Source organism: Strix aluco, chromosome 4 (assembly GCF_031877795.1).
Source record: "Strix aluco isolate bStrAlu1 chromosome 4, bStrAlu1.hap1, whole genome shotgun sequence".
NCBI classification, from domain to species: domain Eukaryota; kingdom Metazoa; phylum Chordata; class Aves; order Strigiformes; family Strigidae; genus Strix; species Strix aluco.
In genome coordinates, this window is record NC_133934.1 from 94,868,555 (window position 1) to 94,887,502 (window position 18,948).

The following is an 18,948-nucleotide window of genomic DNA, read 5'->3' on the forward strand; positions in this document are numbered from 1 at the left end:
GCAAAAATGTATGGTTTTTAAGCTTTTGCAAAAGCCCTGAAGACGACCACCAGAGGACTCTTGTAGAGCACTGCAAATGAAACCAAATCCTATCAGAAGTCTGATAAATACACATCAGCCTAGTTCGTCCCTCTCAGGAAAGAATAAGTCAATCTTAAATAAAATTTGGGGTTGCAAAAAATGCAGACAATCATCTTGGTAAAACTTCTCCAATTTGATTAAACTTGAAGACAATATTATGAAGACATTGTTGCAGCAAAAAAACGACTTAATACCTTTTTGTAAATATGGTCCTCTGCAGAAGAAGCAGTTTTTAAACCACTGAGCTCTCAACAGAGAATAGGAAACAAAATCTGAAGCAACCAAAATATTTTTCTATAGCTCCCCTCACATACACAACATGCCTAAGCTGTAGACTTTCCTTTTCAGTTCAAATTCATATTAAGCCCCAGATTTTGAACTGTAGAGAACTTAGGACAGAATTAAAAATCATCATCTAACAAGAAGCTATTCTTGCAAGTAGCACACGGAATTATTGCAGACTAAGCCACGTTATGACTGTTAATATATGACACACTAGCTGGTATCACACCCCTGGTTTATTCAGGAAGAAATGCTGACTTACAAGGTTCCTAAACACACTCTCCTCAACTTCCTCCATGACTTGCCACCATGTACATTTGTGCTGATGCAATTATTTGTGTAGCTGGGTTGTAAGTGAAATCATGGACATGAACTGCAGGAAAACAGCCTTCAGAAGTCAATATTTTCTTTCATACAGGCCATTTCACTAATCCGATTTAAGTAGTGCCCTCTTAAAACAACTGCTGTCTCAAACTAATTGAAACCTGGTGCAGTACCAAAAAAGCTTCTTTCTGTCCCCCAAGAGGATTAAGACAACAACGCACTTATAACCGAGCAGCCAAAGAAATGTTAGTTTCCAAAAGTCAAGTAGCAATGGCTTGAGACTTTTTTTGTCTTTATGCCAACAAGAAATCAGGCAATGTGGCTTGAAAGCATTATACTGGATCTGGCCTAACAGAAATGCCAGAATATATCAAACAGTTTAATTCATATCACTCTGGATTAAACTGTGACTCAAAGTGCACTGAACTTTTTTAATGCAGTAAGTACCTAAGTCACAGTAACATTACCCACACGCTCATCAACATTTAACTGATCTATCTTGACACCGCACAACATCCTTGTCTCTAAGATGGAGAGACATGGGTTTGATGAATGGACTGCTTGGTGGATAAGGAATTGGCTGGATGGTCACACTCAAAGAGTTGTAGTCAACAGCTCCATGTCCGAGTGGAGAGCAGTGACGAGTGGTGTGCCTCAGGGATCAATACTGGGAACAGTGTTGTTTACCATCTTTGTTGGTGACACAGACAGTGGGATCGAGTGCACCCTCAGCAGGTTTGCTGATGACACCAAGCTGTGTGGTGTGGTCAACATGCTGGAGGGAAGGGATGTGCCATCCAGAGGGACCTGGACAGGCTGAAGAGGTGGGCCCGTGCAAACCTCATGAAGTTCAACAAGACCAAGTGCAAGGTCCTGCACATGGGTTGGGGCAATCCCAAGCACAGATACAGGCTGGGCAGATTGAGAGCAAGTGGATAGAAAACTGACTATGAGCCAGCAAGGAGCCAACTGTATCCTGGGCTGCATCAAGAGAAGTGTGGCCAGCAGGTCGAGGGAGGGGATTCTCCTCCTCTGCTCTGCTCTCATGAGACCCTCCTGCAGTGCTGTGTCCAGCTCTGGGGCCCACAACATGAGAAGGACATGGACCTGCTCAAGCAAGTCCAGAGGAGGCCACAAAGATGATCAGGGGCTGGAGCACCTCCCCTGTGAGGACAGGCTGAGAGAGTTGGGGTTGTTCAGCCTGGAGAAGAGAAGACTCTGGGGAGACCTTATAGCGGCCTTCCAGTACTTAAAGGGGGCTACAGGAAAGCTGGGGAGGGACTCTTGATCAGGGAGTGTAGTGATAGGACAAGGGGTAATGGTTTTAAACTGACAGAGGGCAGATTCAAATTAGATATAAGAAATGCTTCACTATGAGGGTAGTGAGGCACTGGAACAGGTTGCCCAGAGAAGCTGTGGCTGTCCCCTCCCTGGCAGTGTTCAAGGTCAGGCTGGACGGGGCTTTGAGCAACCTGGTCTGGTGGAAGGTGTCCCTGCCCATGGCAGCAGGGTTGGAACTGGATGATCTTGAAGGTCCCTTCCAACCCAAACCAGTCGACATAATTTCCAATCAGTTAGAAATAGATCCAGTTGAAAAGTACAGCTACCTGAATTAATTTAGAGGAAAGTATCTATATTTGGTAAAGATCCAGGCTGTTTAAAATTTAGCTGTTACAAATTTGAAAGGAAAAAATTTGTTCCTAGAGCTAGGGATTTATTATCTTGCTTACATAGAGTGAAACAGCATTTCCAAACCTCTGCCCCTCAAGGACTACAGATTCTGTCTTCCCTCAAGTTTTGGAGTCTGTCAATCATTTTAGGATTGTATGCAAGGTATCTTTTATTGCTTCCTGAAGTTTTCAGGACCAGGTAACTCGAAAAACAAAAATACACCGCCCTCCCCATAAGTGCAAGAAGCAAGCAAAGCACGTTAGGAGAGTGGAACACCTTTATCAGATGGACAAATTCCTGACTTTATCTTAAACTCTCTTAGAAATACTTTTCAAAAATATTACCAGGATTTTTGCAGCAAAAAATTTAAAGAACAAAACAGTCATATTAAAATTTCATAGCATGTCTGAAAAATCAGTTTGTAATTATTTGTAATCTGTTGAAAAAAAATAATCTACAAGCATTGCAAAAATTGTTGCCTCTAAATACTCCATTTAAGCCCACTGCTCAAGGCTACCCCAGTTCCATGGAGACCCAACAAAGCTTTACTTCACCAAGAAGCTGAACCCTGACCACCCTCCTTTCTACAAGGAAATAAGGATTTCCTACAAGAAAAGGTATTTCTTCTTTTATGGTTTTTATTCTTGTTGACCACTAGTGAAATTAAGTCAGCTTTGAAAGTTGCCATTTGCAGGTCTGAAGATGTTTCTTGTACCAAACTTTCTGGAAATGCTGATGACAAGGACTGTAACTCTGAATTTAACTCATTAAACAGAAAGCCAGAGTAAAAAACAGAATGTTAAGCTTTGCATAGCCTGTGTTATCTAGCACAGACTGGTATATTCTGAACAAAACATTTTTTAAGATTTTACACCTTAACACAAAATTGATCAATTCTGGGAGAATGACAAGACTACTGCAGAACGTGGCTGACAGCCCCTACTCGTTCTTGTAGTACAAAACCCAAGCTGAGCTACAGCAGCTCACGATAACTGTGTATCATGTTTCTCATCTAAAGAACTATTTAATCAAAGAGATTTGGTGACACTGGTAAAATTCTTCTTGTCAGATCACTTCCCTTTCCGGTTCTCAGATTACTGCCAATTACGCAGAACTGACTTAGAAGCACAATGCCAAGTCCTACAGAGAAGTGTTCTGTCAGAGTGTTTTACCCACTGCTATCATATAAGGAATACCTATAAAATCGGGTTTTGCTTCTAATAAAACTTTGTGTAGCTTGACAGATAGTTTTTTGTAGTCTGTGGGTAGGTAGGGCACAAACCAGGCTTCTAAAACAAACGCAAATCTTCTGCGGTAAGTCTACAAATGGTTGTGGACCGTTGCAATCATAAAAACTACTATTAATTCTGCCGATGAGATTTTACATTGTTGACATCCAACAATGACCAAAAAACCAGAAAAAACCCACAGCACGGCAGTGTAGTTAGTTCACTTAGAGACAGAATGAAATAACATCCAAGTAACAACTCCTCCTCAGAGACGAGACTGAAAGCCCAGCACAGCAGCGCTTGGCTACGGACTTGAAATTTGCTAGAGGAGAGGAGCTGTTCCAGAGGAATAAAGCGACACACCCGCCTCGCTACTTATATATTTGGGGCTTTGCACGATCAGATCTAATACTCGAGAGCAAAGCTACCAGAATATAGCAGCAACACAGAAATAAGACACAGTGAAGCCAGGCCTAGCAAAGCCACCGGCCTCCTCCAAGGATGCGCTGCCTGGGTAAACTCCTCCCCCACCCGCCGGCTTCCTTCAAGGGACTCTGCCCTCCGGGCTGTCGAAACAGGTTTCTCTCTGAAGAAACATTCCAGCCGCCCCTGCAACAGCCCTGCCGGGTGGAGAGGCCGCCCGCGGGGGAGCCCCGCCAGAGGGCCGGCAGCCCGCGGGCAGGGAGCGACGCCGGGGCAGCCCGTCCCTAGCGACGGGGAGAGAGGCGGCCGCAGCGGAGGGGTCGGCCCAGCCCCGCTGCCGGTACAGCCCAGCCCGCTACCCGCACACCGTCCCGCGACCGCTACGCGCCCCGCTCCCCCCCCCCGCACTAAGGGACGGCCACCGCCGCCTCACCGGCCGCGCTGCCCCGCAGCCGCTCGGGCACGCCCCGCAGGTCTCCGTGCAGTCCCCGGAAGATCTCGTGCAGCCGCTCCAGATGCTCCGAGGAGCCGGAGCCGCGGCCCGCCATGGCAGACACCCGCCCCCTCGGCGACGCGACGCAGCGCCGCTCCCCCGCCCGCCACTTCCGCCATCGGCGGCGGGGACCTCCCACCGCGGAGCTGGGCGCCCGTGGCGCCGCCCGACCGCAAAGCCCCGCGCAGCGCGCAGCCCGCCGCCGCCCGCTGCCCGTGGGACGGGGCCGCCACGCGCCGCCATCGGGCCGCCTCCGGCGCCACCGCGCATCAGGCGCGGCCCCGGGCTGCCGCGGGGGGGCAGGGGGGCCTCGCGGCGCGCACTGCCTGCTGGGAGTTGTAGTCGCCCCAGGGGAGGCGGCGCCGCCGGAGCCGGCAGACGGCGCAGCGCCCGGAGGAGGGCGGGGGGGAGGGGCAGCGCCCCGTGCCCGGGGCCCTTCGTTTCTTGTGCTCGCTGGTAAAGGTGCGAGCGGGCGCCGCTGAGCCCCCCACCGCGTCCCTCCCAGCCCGTAACGCACTCTTGCGTAGACGTCATTTCAGACGTTTTGCTGGGGTGCAAAGTTATCATAAACTTTGGCGTGAGGTGATGAAAATGTGTGTTGAACGTGTCTCCAGACAGCCGCCGGGCTTCCCCTTCCGGCACTTCTCCGCTTATTAACGGGAAAGTGCAATTAAAACGGCTGTTTCAGACTGTTCGGAGAGACCCAGGTCGGAGTCGAGCGCTGCCGGGGGCAGAAAAGCAGCAAGCTGCTGGCGTAGGGCCGGCCGCCCTGCTCCGGCCAGCGGGGGCACGCCCACGGCAGGGCGCGGGGCCCGCCGGTCCCGGGAGCCGCGGGCACCACCGGGAGAGGGGGTCGGCCATGCCGGGGCGGGGCCGGGGGGCGGGGCGGGGCCGGGGGGCGGTCCGGGGCGGGGCCACGGCGGGGCGGGGTCGAGGCGGCCGCTGCTGAGCGCCGGCGGTGCGGAGCGGGCGGGCGGCGATGCTCACCTGCTGGGGAGCTGTGCTGGGGGCCGCCGTCTCCGTCCCCGTCCTCCTCCTCGTGGCAGCGCCCTACGTCAGGTGCGTCCTACCGAGCGCGGCCCCGGCCCTTCGCGCGCGCACGAGAAGCGGCGGGTGCGGGCGGGCGGAGCCGGTGTTCGCCGCGTCTGCCTGCCTGGGTGAGGGCAGCACGGGTCCAGCGGCTCCTCGTGCGCGGCCCGCGTCGGGCAGGGCGTTACTCGACCTTCCCCACCTCCAGCGCCTCAGTCACACTAACGCGCTCAAGGCGGGAGCTGGGGCGCTGCGGGGGCTCGGCTCAGCCCTGGCGCCGGCGGCGGCCCCGCGTGGCTCGGTGACCGCCCGGGACTTGCCCTGGGGTCTGCCCCGCAGCCGGCGGGGCTCGGCAGAGGCGGCCGCCGTAACGGGGCGCCCGGGGGGGCGGGGCCCGCTTTCTCCTCACGGCGCCGCGGTGGAGCCCATTGGCCGAGTGTCCGGAGCTTGGCGGCGGCAGCCAATGGGAGCCGTGGCCTCACCTGGCGCCAGGGCGGGGCGGCGGGGCGGGGCCCGGGGCGGCGCCCTGTAAAGCTGGGGGGGGCTTCGGGGGGGTGAGGCCCCCGCGGCGCGGTGGGCCGCTTCTGGTAACGATGCCCGTGCCTGGCCGGGACCCTGAGCGCAGCGAAACCTTGGGCCTCTGGGTGCCTAGCCCTGACCCGAGCCCCCTCCGGAGGGAAGATGCCCGCGGAGCTTGTCCTGTGACGGCTGCCGCCCTCCCCTTGCAGGAGGTATGTCGCCGGAGGACGGTGTAAGTCAGCAGCCAGGCTGGAGGGGAAGGTGGCGATAATCACCGGAGCCAACACGGGCATCGGGAAGGAGACGGCCAGAGACCTCGCGCGAAGAGGCAAGTCACCGGCCTTTGCCAGCCGGCATCCTTGTGCGGCTGGCGCCTGCCTGCCTGCGCATCAGCAGTCCCTTTTCTGGATCCCAGGGAGGACACGTTTTATGCTTACATTTGGATTCCAAAGTTACTTCAGACGAGCCCAAGTGTTGCTCCTCCAGAGGTTGTAACCACTGAGGGGCAAGTCCCCAGTTCCTCAACTGGTTTCATTAATTGAACTCCAGAAACGTGCCCTGTGACGTGAAAATGCTCTGCACTGCAACTGTTTTGAGAGGGCTGAGGTTCCTGGTGTTGTTGGGTCCTGCTTGTATGAAGCTGGGAAACATCATAAGTCCACTGCCATATGCTTTAGTCAGTCATGTTTCAAGCTAATTTAGTTTAAATGCTTTTTGGGTAACTGGTAAAGAGATTAAACTGCCATTATTATGGGCAGTTATCACCCTATCATACCAGTGTTGTGGTATGCACTCCTGACCTGGGAGAACCTGACAGAGGCACTTCAGATGTGCATTTTCCTGGTCTGAAAAGAGCTTTGGGCTGGATCAGAGCTAACAACATAGTAGGATAGGCTTTGTCCCTCCCAGCTGCTCCCTGGACTGATGCCAATTCCCTAAAAAATAAGACGTTGTTTGTAAGCACTGCATGTAGTCAGCCTGCTTGTCAGAGCCTTGATCATCCAGTGTGCTCCGGAGATCTCAGCTTCTGTTCCTGCTTTTTCCTGCCGTGCAGGTGCAAGGGTGATTGTTGCTTGCAGAGACATAGCAAAGGCAGAAGCTGCAGCCAGTGAAATCCGAGCTGAGACAGGGAACCAGCAAGTCACTGTGAGAAAACTGGACTTGGCTGATACGAAGTCCATCCGGGAGTTTGCTGAGAAATTTCTAGCAGGTACAGTCTCTAGATCCTCCTTCTCAGAATATTTTACCAAGGGCTGCTGTCTGCTCTTCTAGCAAATGCCAGGTCCCTGACCTGCATATCTCTGTATGATGCTGGGTACTGCAGTTCACAGCAGGGGCTTGTCAGAGGCCATGAACTAGTTTGGGGTAGGAGACCTATTCTCATTTTATTGAGGTGATGTGGCTGCAACTCAGACAGGCGTGGGTTTTTTTTGTCTGACTTGTGCCACCTTGTTGTCTGTCTTCGGTCTCTGTTTCCCTGTTTAAGGATGTCTGTTGTTTCTTGCAGAGGAGAAGGAACTCCATATTCTCATTAATAACGCTGGGGTAATGTTATGCCCTTACTCCAAGACTGCTGATGGCTTTGAGATGCACCTGGGAGTCAACCATCTTGGTAAGGCCAGTGGAGTCATGTTTGCATTCAGTATCTGGGGCAAAATGCCAGAGGAAAATCCTGCTTTCAGATTTTCTCTTCCTCATTCTTGCTGCTTGGGGAAGGATAGAAGGCCAGAGTTCAGAGCTCTGGAGATGCAATACAATGATTTGCTTATTGCGGACCCAGTTTAAGTATCTGTACATGTTACCTGGGACATTTGAGATGTATGACAGCTCCAGCTTTTTGAAGCTGAGGAGCAGAACTTCATGGCTGCAAAAAAGTTTAGCTGTTGATTCAGGGCAGGGTTGTCTTTTCCCTGGACCTGAAATGAGGGCAACAGTAAGATACAACATGTAAGTAATATGTTGTAAGTGCTCTGGAATTCCAGCAGAGGAACCTTCAGAGAAGGGTGACATCTCCTCTCGCCCCTAGGTCATTTTCTCTTGACCTTCCTGTTGCTGGAGCGCCTGAAGCAGTCTGCCCCAGCCCGCATAGTGAACGTGTCCTCACTGGCTCATCACGCAGGCCGAATCCGCTTCCATGATCTCCATGGTGAGAAGAGCTACAACCGTGGCCTCGCCTACTGTCACAGCAAACTGGCTAATGTGCTCTTCACCCGGGAGCTGGCGAGGCGGCTGCAAGGCAAGTCCCAGAGGAGAGCGGAGTGTTTTTCTGCTTGACTTTTGAGCACCTTGGATGAGGAGAGTGGATTGAAGAAAGGTCTAGAAGTTGGCTATGCAGAAATGAAATGATTTGTGGCAAGGGTCACTGACAGCTCTTCACAGGAAGAAAATATTTCCCATCTGTAGAACAGGAGACTCAAAACACTAATTGTCTTTACAACAACAGGGCATGGTTGAATGTATTTAATCTTTCTTTGGTGCTTTTCAAAAATTAGCTGCATCCATGCAGACAGTTGTGGTATGTGGGTAGAAGCTGAACTACAACTGCAGTCTCCACTAGAAAAGCTGATGCATACCCAGCTGCCTTAAATGTTGATGGCCTGGAGAACAGAAGCATAGGACTAGACAGTACCTCTTAAGTCACAGCATCTGTCACAGCCATGTCATTCAGTCCTTTTCATAAACTTAAGTAGTATTTATTTTACTAAAACAGAAGCAGTGTCTTCTCTAGGAAATTAGTATTACAGTAAATCAAAAGAAGCTGATGTTCTCAAAAGCCTGATGGAAGCTGCTGCTGTTTTAGCACCCAGGCCCTCTAGCACGTTGTTTTGCAGAAGGCATGTAGTGACTGCAGTGTTTGGAAGGGAGTGGGGGATGCTCCAGCAAGCAGGAACTACAGAGGACTTCACTTACTCTCTCTGTATCCATGCCTGGACTCCTCCTTTAAGTTGTAGAATATCTGCAGGTAGAATTGAGGAGTATATTACCCTTTTTTTAAAAGGCAGTTTGATGCATGCAGATTTGTCCGGAATGCTTTCTTTTGCCATAGGCACTAAAGTCACAGCAAACGCCCTCCATCCTGGGTCTGTCCATTCTGAGCTAGTCCGGCACTCATTTGTAATGATGTGGCTGTGGAAGATATTCTCATTCTTCTTGAAGACACCTTGGGAAGGAGCTCAGACCAGTGTCTACTGTGCAGTAGCAGAGGAGCTGGAATCTGTGACAGGACAGTATTTCAGGTGGGTGCAAACAGATGGAATGATATACTATGGAAGGCAACCTTGTTGGCTGGGAAAAAGGAGACTTACTGTCAGTCTTCATTAAGAAGGGACTGGCTGATAATACTTAGAGATTTACCCCTTCGAGGTCTGTTGCAGTCGATGTTGCGTTAGAAGAAATCCCTGACCTGTGCAGCACTTTACACAATAGCAGGGCCTTTAGTGCTAAGGAATATCACCGTACTCAAAGTGCAGGAAGGGCTGTCACGTGTTCAGAGCTCTAATCCTGATCTGCCTGAGACTTGGGCAAATCACTTTTCAGTAGAGCCGTTTAGTTAATGAGGTCACTTGAGTCAATCCTAGGAAGACCATTTTGGTTCTCCTTGTGGTTTTACCCCACTAGAGCAGAAGGGGCCTGAGCTTCCCAGGAGCTGGGAGGGCTGATGGTGCTGCAGAGATAGGGTGGTGAGATTTTCAGGACTGACATGTGACAAAATAACTTGATCCTCCAGTCTGACAGACCCATCAGCTGGGAGGAACTCCTGCTGGGATGCTCTCACTCTGTCCTGCAAACTGTCTTCTGTAGCTCCCACTACAAACCCTGTTGTTTCTTGACTACTTTGACTTCAGGCCCCTGCATAGTCATGCCTTTTCCCCTCACCAAAACTACAGCCCAGAGCAGTTCCAAGTCATCATCATCCTGGATTTGAAGGCTGCCATTTGAACAGATTCACGCAGATGTGTCTGTCAGATTCCCACCAGGTGTAGAGCTGTGTAACAATACTGTCTGTTGGGAAAGGAACGTGAAAACTTCTTTTTTTTTTTTTTCCTCACATGAATACTGTTGGAGCCTTTGCATCTTTGCAGAGCTTTCCTCTTGTGATATGTGACCAGATTAGTCTCTGTAATGACTTTGATATTCACTTGGGAGTTTGTACCATCTTAAGCAGACTTGAATATATATATATAGATGTCTTAATCTTCCCTGGATGACTGTCTGTCCCAGGATATAAATGGAGCATTTATGTGCTGGAGTACAGAAAACTTTCGTGGATTTTAAGCTCATAAAAGAAGGGAGTTTTGCACTTGGTGGGAAATGAATAGCTTCAACAGAGATTCAGTTTACCTTGGACTAGGCAAAAATCCTTTTCACTTTTCAGGCAACAGAATATAAAGCACAAGTATAGATGTTAAGAAAAGAATTTACATGCCACAGCAAGACAGGTGGAGTCCACCAGAGTCATTTCAGGAACATCAGAGACTGTGCACTTGGACCTCTGAAAACAGTAGGCTGGATAGAAATCTTAGGAGATGCAATTTCCTCTGTTCTCTTAAACTCCCATGTTATTGCAGCATCTAGCATTACAGATGAGAACACATGATCTCTGTTCCAGAGTGCTGCCTGATGGCAGGAGCCGAAAAGAAAGGAGCCACAGTTCAGAGGATAATGGAAAAGGGGATAACCATACACAGTTATTACAGTATTCTTACTCTGGGGCAGCATTGCCTTTCGTCCAGTGTCAGTATAGTGGGGTGAATAGGATAGGATAAATAGTTTAGAGTGAAGGGCTGTTTGAGAGGCTTTTTGGTAGTGTTTGATGGAAAAGGTGTTCCTGAAGAATCTTGGTTAGTGTTTACAGCCCTTTTTAGTGCTATTAAAGAGAATGTATGCTGAAGAGTATACAGGTTTCTTTAAGAGTTGAGCCAACACATAGAGCTAGACTTGCTTGCCAGTTCTTGGTGGCGTTGGGTGACACTCTTCCCTAGCAAGTTGGAAAGAGCTTTCTCAAGGTGGCTTAGCACCAACCCTTGCTCATTTGCTGGAGAGCCTCCCACCTTGCTTCAACTGCTCTTGAATTTACACTGCTAGAAAGCAACTCTGTTATCTTAACACAGACATTTTAGTGTGAAAATGCAGATGGAGATCTTTGACTTTAAAAATGAAAATAAAAAAATGTTCCTCTTACAGTGATTGCCAGCCAGCATACGTATCTCCATGGGGTCGGGATGATGAGACAGCAAAGAAGCTCTGGAGTGTGAGCTGTGAGCTCCTTGGCATCCAGTGGGACTGAGCACCACAGACTGCAAGGGTGCCTGGCTGAGCCAGTGATGCTTCTCCTGGGAAAAGCACCGCTGAGAGACCTCAAGACTAGAATGCTGATACTTCAGCTTCCCTAATGGTGGCTCTATGGACACAATCTAATGTGAATTTCTGCAATATTACACTTAAGGACTGAGATTTATAAGCAACCAGTCCCTCTTCTTAGCTGGAGAATCAGAGCACTGACGCAGGGAACAACCCTTGCTTGTGTTGCAGAAGCTCTCAAATAAGCAAATAACAACCAAAAATTAAAAAAAAATTTCTACACAATTAACTAGCACTCTGCAAACATACAATGGCAGATTCAGATGTCTGTGAGAGGAGAACAAAACTATCACCACAAACTTCCTAGGGCTTAACAACAACCCAAATGCTCTGTCACTCACCTAAAAAAGAGAGCTCTCAACCTCAAGGAACTTCTGAGTGCAGTGTCCTGACCCCTAGGAACCTCAAGGAGTTTCCTTGGGCAGTGTTCTGACCCAAGGGGAGAGTCCTTGACTGCAGCACACTGCTCCGGGCAGCGGGGGGGACTAGCTCAAAATGGCTCCCCCAGGGGACTCCATTCATACCCAGCCAAATCTGATCTGTGGTCAACATCAGCTCCCATTGGCCAAGGGCCCCAAGTACTATAAAGCCCTGAGAACAAGGGCACAGATAAAGGAAGTTTCAGCAGCCAAGCAGCCCTATTTTCATCAGGCAGGTGCACCTGCCACAGCTTGGCATCTCACACAACAGGCACAGGCTATTGCTCCCTGGCTTTAGAATAGAAATGGAGGTTGCAGTCTCAGGTTTAGGTTATGAAGTAACAAAGACTTACTTTTATTTAAACTTTTTTTCCTAACAGTAATAGTAAAAAGGTAGGACTCTAAGCTTATGCTCTATGAGGTTAGTTTCAGCTCCTACTATTTGACCTAGCAGAGTGAAAGTACTTTAGGATATTAGATTTTCTGTCAATTGCATGCAATACAAATGCTCTCAAAACAGGTGCTGGCCTTTTCGTGCCAAGCAATAGGTTAAGTTTTTAAGTGGAATCAATCATTTTTCTCTATATTCTCTGTAAGAATCTGGACCTTTGCCACTGGCCCCAAATGCCCATTGATTGCAGTAAGTTAACTGAGGGTCGGTGTACCTTTTGAAAACCCAGGTCTCAGCGCAGGTGACTGGGAGGTTAAGAGCTGGAGGAGTGCTGCAATTGTGCATAAACAAGTTATCTTATTTTAAAAAAATTAACATGTCTCCTGTAAAGCATTGAGCAAAGATGGTGTAAAAGTTGTCACAGTAACACCCCCCAGCAGCACTTTAAATTACTTCAGAAACCCAAAAAGAGAGCAGAATGAGTAAAGAACATCTCAACTCTGTTAAAAAACATTAAACTTCAGCTGAGACTTTAGCTTTAAATGACAGCAAACTACCTAGAGCGAAATAGCTGAAGCAGAGGTCGGGACTATCTTGATATCTTGATGTTATGGTCAAGTTAACTACAGGACAGGAAAGTAAGATGTGCACAGAAATCCTTACGTTTGTCTGCCCAGCAGTTACTGACCTTGGCTGGCCTTGCCATACCGTATGGCTTGCCCTTCCAAAAGGCAGCTGGGTCAATCCACGCAGCAATGGGACAGCTCCCTTGGAACTCCAGTGCTACTTTGGTGCAAACTGCTAGAGTGTGATCCAGAATCAGAGATTATTTCTGAAAGAGTTAAGCAGTTAGAAAGCAAGTGCCACAGCTCATAGGATTATCTTCTGCTTCTGAAAAAAAAAATTGGAAGGTTTTAGACTTGTGTATGAGCATACCACTGTGACTAACTGCCAGTTTTGGGAAACAAATGCTGATTTTATGATTATTTCATTCTGCCTGGATGCTATCTATGCAGATCAGTCCTGTGCCACCTCTGAGCAATACTAAATAAAGCCATTTTCCTTTTACAAGAAGAGACTCTGTCTTCCTTCAGAAATGTTGAATTGGTTTACTTGGCTTTGTTGTTATCTGCACCTGCCTTACTAGTGTAGAGAACTCAGTTTTGGTAACATTTTAAAGTCCCTTTGTGTTTTTCCTTGCTGTACCTTTTTGCTTCCCTCTTTATGCTTCATCTTGAATATGAAGCTAAATGCACAACTGCAAGGTAGCAGTACAATGCTACCTAGCATTGCAGGCTTGGCCTGCTTTCTGTGTGTGATTCTCTGACCTCAAAAGTGGCTTTCAGGAGCAATAGAAACTATTTTCAAAAAAATGCAGGAAGAGTCTCTAGGCTGAAATATTTTGCCCTTGCAGGTCAATGCTCTTCTCAAAGAAGTCTGATTGTAGATTTAACATAAGACATAACTACACATTTCTACAGACACACACCCCCACTCTTTTTTACCTTGGGCAAGTCATTTATACCTTCCTCTAGGCTGATCTGTAAAATGAGGGAACTAAAGCTCATTTAGCTGTCTCAAAGGGAGGCTTGTAAAAGAGAGATTAACTTGCAGAGCTCTCTAAAGAGGATTACTGGTCTGTGAGAGTACATGTATGAGGCTGAGCTAGCTACCTAGCTACTGGGAAGACTTCTGAAGATGTGATATTCCAACTGATCTAAATATTGAGGACACTGTATCAGAGACATTTTCATGACAGAACAATTCTCCCCCTTCTAATTACTCTGCTAAGCAGGGCCAAAAGCAAAATACAGATCTAGAACGAGATCCCCAGCTATGCCAAGATAAAAAGCAAAACAGAAGATACGTTAACAGTTGTAATACTTTATTCTCTTTTTTCATTGTAAACAAACCTCGGTCATAGAAGTTCTTTTTAACTGGCAGTATTCAATCCCTTTTTGACGCTCAAAAATTCAAAGCCCCTTAATAACTGCACTATTCACAACACAAGGCAGTTAGTTAGTCAGGATCAAAATTCCAGTTCCGCTGGCAAGAGAAAGATCCCTACGATTCCAGGTTAAGAACATCAAATTACAACAAACACTATATAAAGTGCATCAGGTACAGTGCAAAGAGGTCAGGAAGAAAGGCAGGTACAGAACCAACTAGTCTGCATGGCAGACTCCACTCTCTGTGCTCTATAAGCTGAAAACTTGAGCAGCAAAGTAGGTATTACAGCAATGCAGATCTGGACACCCACAAAGAATAAAGCCTCCTCCTCATAATTAGATATTTGGAAATGATCGAAGACAAGGATAGTGTTTTAGGATTAGCTTAACAGCTGTAATGTGATGGAAAGCTAGGTCAGTCTGGCCAAGAAAACAAAGCTTTCATTAGTACTGCTCACTAACAAGACAATGCTAACCTCTGGTCAGGAGCTAAATGTGGTCATTTCTGACTGCTTCACTCCTAGACATTTCTATCCCTGCTCTAGTGAGCGAAGCACTTCCGAGAGAGGTGCTCGTGTCAGTGGGGCACTGCTCATGAAACACTAAAGGAGATGGACCAAGTCCTTTTCAATACCATGGAAGTCTGTTCTGTCACTACAGTGAGCTTGGGGATAGTGCAAAACTCTGATTTGACAGTCTCAATTATTTTATGTACTAAAACTATTTACAGTTATATTACACTTCAGAAAACCTGTTGTTTCTTTTGAAGTAAACAACTAAACTTTTTAACAAAGAAGTGAACTACTTTCTTGTGCTGAAATACACATGAACAGCAAACACAAACTCTTGGAGTGCCATGGTTTGTTGTTGCTTTTTGAAGGTCCCGCTACTGTCTACCATTCTTCTGCCCACTTCTCATGTCCCAGTCACGGTTGCAGAGAAGCAGCTGCTTTTTTCAGCATCCCTGAACACAGCCATTACACAGAGATTCCTGCTTTTTCATAAAACTGAGTTAATCTAACACTTCCACAGCAAAGCCTATCAATATAGTCTACACAGTACATCCAGCTAATAAAAATTTAGTCTGGTATTCTATTGTACCTGACAGGGACAGATTATTCTGGTAAGAAACAAGAAAATCCCTGTGTGACAGGAATACAAACTGTTGAATTTTACCACAGCTTGCTCTATCCATATTTTCTGCTACACCTGATGAAAAACTGTGGAAGTTTACTGGCAACTGTTCAGTGATAAAGCAGCATTGCAACAATTTACTGGATATTACCATAGCAAAGAAAGAGGTATATGATTTTTCAACTATTTTAAAGGATTCTTTTCCCTTTGTACTCCCCTTACAGGGTATGTCCTTTATAAATTCATCCATCTAGTAAGGGCTCAAATGCCATATGTATAGCACACATCAGACAGTGTGACTGTAAATAGAAGCCTGCCATGAAGAATTAGTTCCTACCTTTTCAAACAAACTAAAGAAATTGGGCACATAGTACTAGTGGGAAGGAAAAAGTAACAGTAGCAATGGTTTGTACAGAGGTTTTAAAAAATCTCTGAATTTCAGTCTTTGTAAAAGAAGATCTCTCCAATCTTGAAAAAGTTTACAGGAAACCCATAATCACAAAAAGTTTTATACTCTAGGCTACGTTGAGTTGATGAGATTTTTCTGTCCTCTCTACATAGGTTTTCTGGATTAAAAGTAAAAAACATACAATAGTTCAGTGCCTTTCAAAAAAAAAAAAAAAATTCAACCAACCCCCCCCCCAAAAAACAACCACCACCACCCCCCCCCCGCCCCAACCAGAAACTGAAGTGCTCTCTTCCATACACCTAAATTCTTGCTTGTTCAGTTTGAAACTGCCCCCCTCCCCACCCCATCAAAAAGATAGCCAAAAAACACCCTGAGGTAGTGACTGTCTGTCAAAATACAGGACTGGCACTTGTAATTTAGTTCCCTTCCTCTCACCAGAGGCACATTAGCAGCATCCATTTGCCAACAACATAAGTCAAGAGACTTCCATTTTACGAAGAGGTTGCTGAACCACACACCTTTAAGCTGTCTTGAAGCCTTCTCTTTCTGTACAATGGTGAACGTCAATTACTTATTACTTCCTAGTGCCCTGGGGAAGCCGATTTCTCATTTTGGGCTGGTGCACTGAGAGCCATTGGGCACAGATGGCCTTCACAACGTCATCGCCGCTGTTCTCAGCCAGCTGTCGCACATGCTGGACTAGCTGCACTGCTCTGGTCTTCTCCTGTCTCACTGAGACTAGATAGGCAGATCGCAACTTGTTGCACATCACGTAGGCCTGGATCTGAAGCAGAAGATGCAGTCAGAACTTGGTTAGAAAGCTGTAGTAAACTAAGAGGACAAGCTTAAGCAAGGATTCACTGGAAATACCTAGCTCAGAAGCATGTTGTAGAAGGTGGTAGCAGCATATTATGAAACAAGAGTACAGCATGGAACAGATCCCAATGTAAAAGATGGATAGACCGCTGTATTTCATTATGTTTGTCTCTTGTAGAAACTCCTTTACTGTATCACCATGAAATTAGCATCAGGAATCCTATCTTGTGCATTAGTTTACCATATCCTCATAGCAAAGAGTCTAAACCAGTCATTTTCTTCCATTGCTGGTTCTAGAACAGCTCGCATCTTTCAGTGATAGATCCTACATCAAGGCAGAATGAAAAGCCCCTTTTTTAATCTACATACAACAGGGAGTTTGTCAGTTGGAGCAGGATAGAGGACAGTCGCAAATCTTAAGATTTTATTTCCAGTTATGCCATTCAGGATCTACCACAATCCACAAGCACTAAACCACAGCCTCTTCAACTATAAACATGCACCTACAGTTCACGTATCTATCTGTGACTCTCCAGTGGCTTGGCCAGCTGGTATGAGAGCTAACAAAGTAGTTTAGGCCTTACCTCCTCTAAGAGAAAACGTGTATCAGAACTGGAGAAATTTTATCATTTAACTCTTGATCACAATAGAAATAGCATAATCCTGAAACAATAAGCTGAAATGGTCATCTTGGACGTATGCTGATCCTCATTAGCTGTCTGCCATTACTAGAAACTTACATGCACCAGTGTGAAAAGTTGGGTAACAAACCCAGCAAACCCACCAATGCACCTCTTCAAAATACTTTGCCTCCCCCTATAACAAATGCCTAGCCCTCACTCTGAGGACTGTCAAGGAACTAATAGGGATAACATCAACTGGTACCTTCATGTCACAGCTCTACAGTCACAAACACCAAGCCTTGAGGATTTCACTGTGTTTTCTACAATCTAGGAAGTAACCTTCAAAACTTTGGCTTGAGTGAGGATGAGAGAGAAGATGGTGAAAGAGAGCACAGCATATAGCCAGCAGACCAAGACTGGGCTGTTCGGCTCTTGCTAAAAGGAGTTTCTCTCCTGTACTTTTACTTACCTTGTTTTCATCACTGTCCATATCCTGAATCAGATTATCAAGATCCTGTAGCCAAAGAAGGGAAAAGGCGTTCACATTTAGAGTGACTACAGTTTGCAAACTTTAACCCATCAGGGACGAAACCCCTGCCCAGAGGAAGGGCTGCTGAGATCACAGCTAGCTGGCTACCTTGTCCCAACTGCAAGTACTGCAGATGTAGAAAACACAAAGTCCACTTCTTTGCTTTTACTACAGCTCCTCCTGCCTGCCATGTCTGTGGGGCATCCCTAGAGAAAGCTGTGAGCCTGGGAGTCCCCCAGGGACATGGCTCACATTGCATGAAATGAATCTGTAGCTTCTCTGCACCCCAGCAGGAGTCAGCCCCCGTAGCCCACCCCCAACCCCAAGACGTAGACTGTATCCCCTAGTCTGATCAGTAGAACTTCATAGACGGCACCTCCTTCCCTCACTGGGATGGAAGAGACACTCTGGTAAGCAAAGGAAATCTTAAAATTATTTCCTATGGAGGCAGGAGGCTTCTGCCTCCACACATCCTCTGTGTTAAGCCAGGGAAGCCTCACTGAAGGGAACAGCTCCCACTCCAATCAGGAGCGTCTGGCAGGATCCTGCAAAGCAAAGTTTCTCTCTACATCATGGGTACTCATCTGGGAAGTGCAGGGCAGGAGCATGCTACAGCTACTTATTGCTTCCTCTCAGAGTAACTTGCATAAGGCAAACCACACAGTCCCACCTTTAAACAATGCATGTAGTACAGAGCCAGAAGATAGGAAGGACTCGCTAAAAGAGCAGCACAGACACCACAGGATGGTTTCCCTGTAGCCTGTATTGTATATACCCATTTTCCTTCAAAAGGGACACAATGCAGGATAGACTTACCTCAGCAGGAATGTTCTGGAACTCATTTAGACAGTTTAGGATAATGTTATCCCCATCATTTTTTGCTGCAACTCCAGACTCATTGACACACTTCAGGAGCTGCCGGATCTCACTGTACTTCTGCTGCTTCACCAGCTGCTTGGCCACTTTGCTGTACACATCTGTAGCCTCCAGCTGGAAGTCCTAAGAGGTAATTGGAACATCAGAGCAAGACGTTACATGTTCTCAGCAGGTTCTCTCACAGGGAGTCTATACAACTGAGACAATATCTCCTAAGGACAAAATATCACACCATGCTCAAAAAGTCAAAGCTGTTTTGGGGGCCTCTGATTTTCCAGTCACCACTGCTCAGCTCTGGATTAAAGGTTTTCTATAATCAGACTAGTAAAATTCAATTTTGCTCAAGAACAAGAGCACTGTTACCACCTCCCTTTCAGGGGTGGCAAAAAA

At 47.2% G+C, this 18,948-nt stretch overlaps 3 protein-coding genes across 10 annotated transcripts in view; 1 reads left to right on the forward strand and 2 right to left on the reverse strand.

The window, feature by feature from the left end:
- VTI1B (vesicle transport through interaction with t-SNAREs 1B) overlaps positions 1-4,629 on the reverse strand; it is a 17,066-nt gene extending 12,437 nt beyond the window's left edge. For both annotated transcript variants that reach the window (XR_012623274.1, XM_074824418.1), the window contains exon 1: positions 4,444-4,629. Coding sequence is in view for 1 of the 2 variants with exons in the window: in XM_074824418.1 (XP_074680519.1) it covers positions 4,444-4,558 (115 nt within the window). In the remaining variant the exon portion in view is untranslated. The remainder of the gene's footprint in view (positions 1-4,443) is intronic.
- Positions 4,630-5,426: 797 nt separating this feature from the next.
- On the forward strand, positions 5,427-13,296 carry LOC141923372 (retinol dehydrogenase 12-like). The gene is made up of 7 exons (XM_074824417.1): positions 5,427-5,562; positions 6,261-6,379; positions 7,106-7,261; positions 7,559-7,663; positions 8,078-8,287; positions 9,098-9,287; positions 11,236-13,296. Exons 1-7 carry the CDS (start codon positions 5,483-5,485, stop codon positions 11,336-11,338), a joined length of 963 nt encoding a protein of 320 aa, XP_074680518.1. The 5' UTR covers positions 5,427-5,482; the 3' UTR covers positions 11,339-13,296.
- A 790-nt stretch (positions 13,297-14,086) lies between these two features.
- Positions 14,087-18,948, reverse strand: part of ZFYVE26 (zinc finger FYVE-type containing 26) — a 51,756-nt gene continuing 46,894 nt past the window's right edge. For 6 of the 7 annotated variants that reach the window (XM_074824422.1, XM_074824425.1, XM_074824423.1 and 3 more), the window contains 3 exons: positions 18,499-18,681; positions 17,623-17,667; positions 14,087-16,498 (listed from right to left, as the gene is read on the reverse strand). In XM_074824422.1, the coding sequence (XP_074680523.1) occupies positions 16,289-16,498; positions 17,623-17,667; positions 18,499-18,681 (438 nt within the window). In that variant the 3' untranslated portion in view covers positions 14,087-16,288. The remainder of the gene's footprint in view (positions 16,499-17,622; positions 17,668-18,498; positions 18,682-18,948) is intronic. The other variant, XR_012623275.1, reaches the window with a different exon arrangement.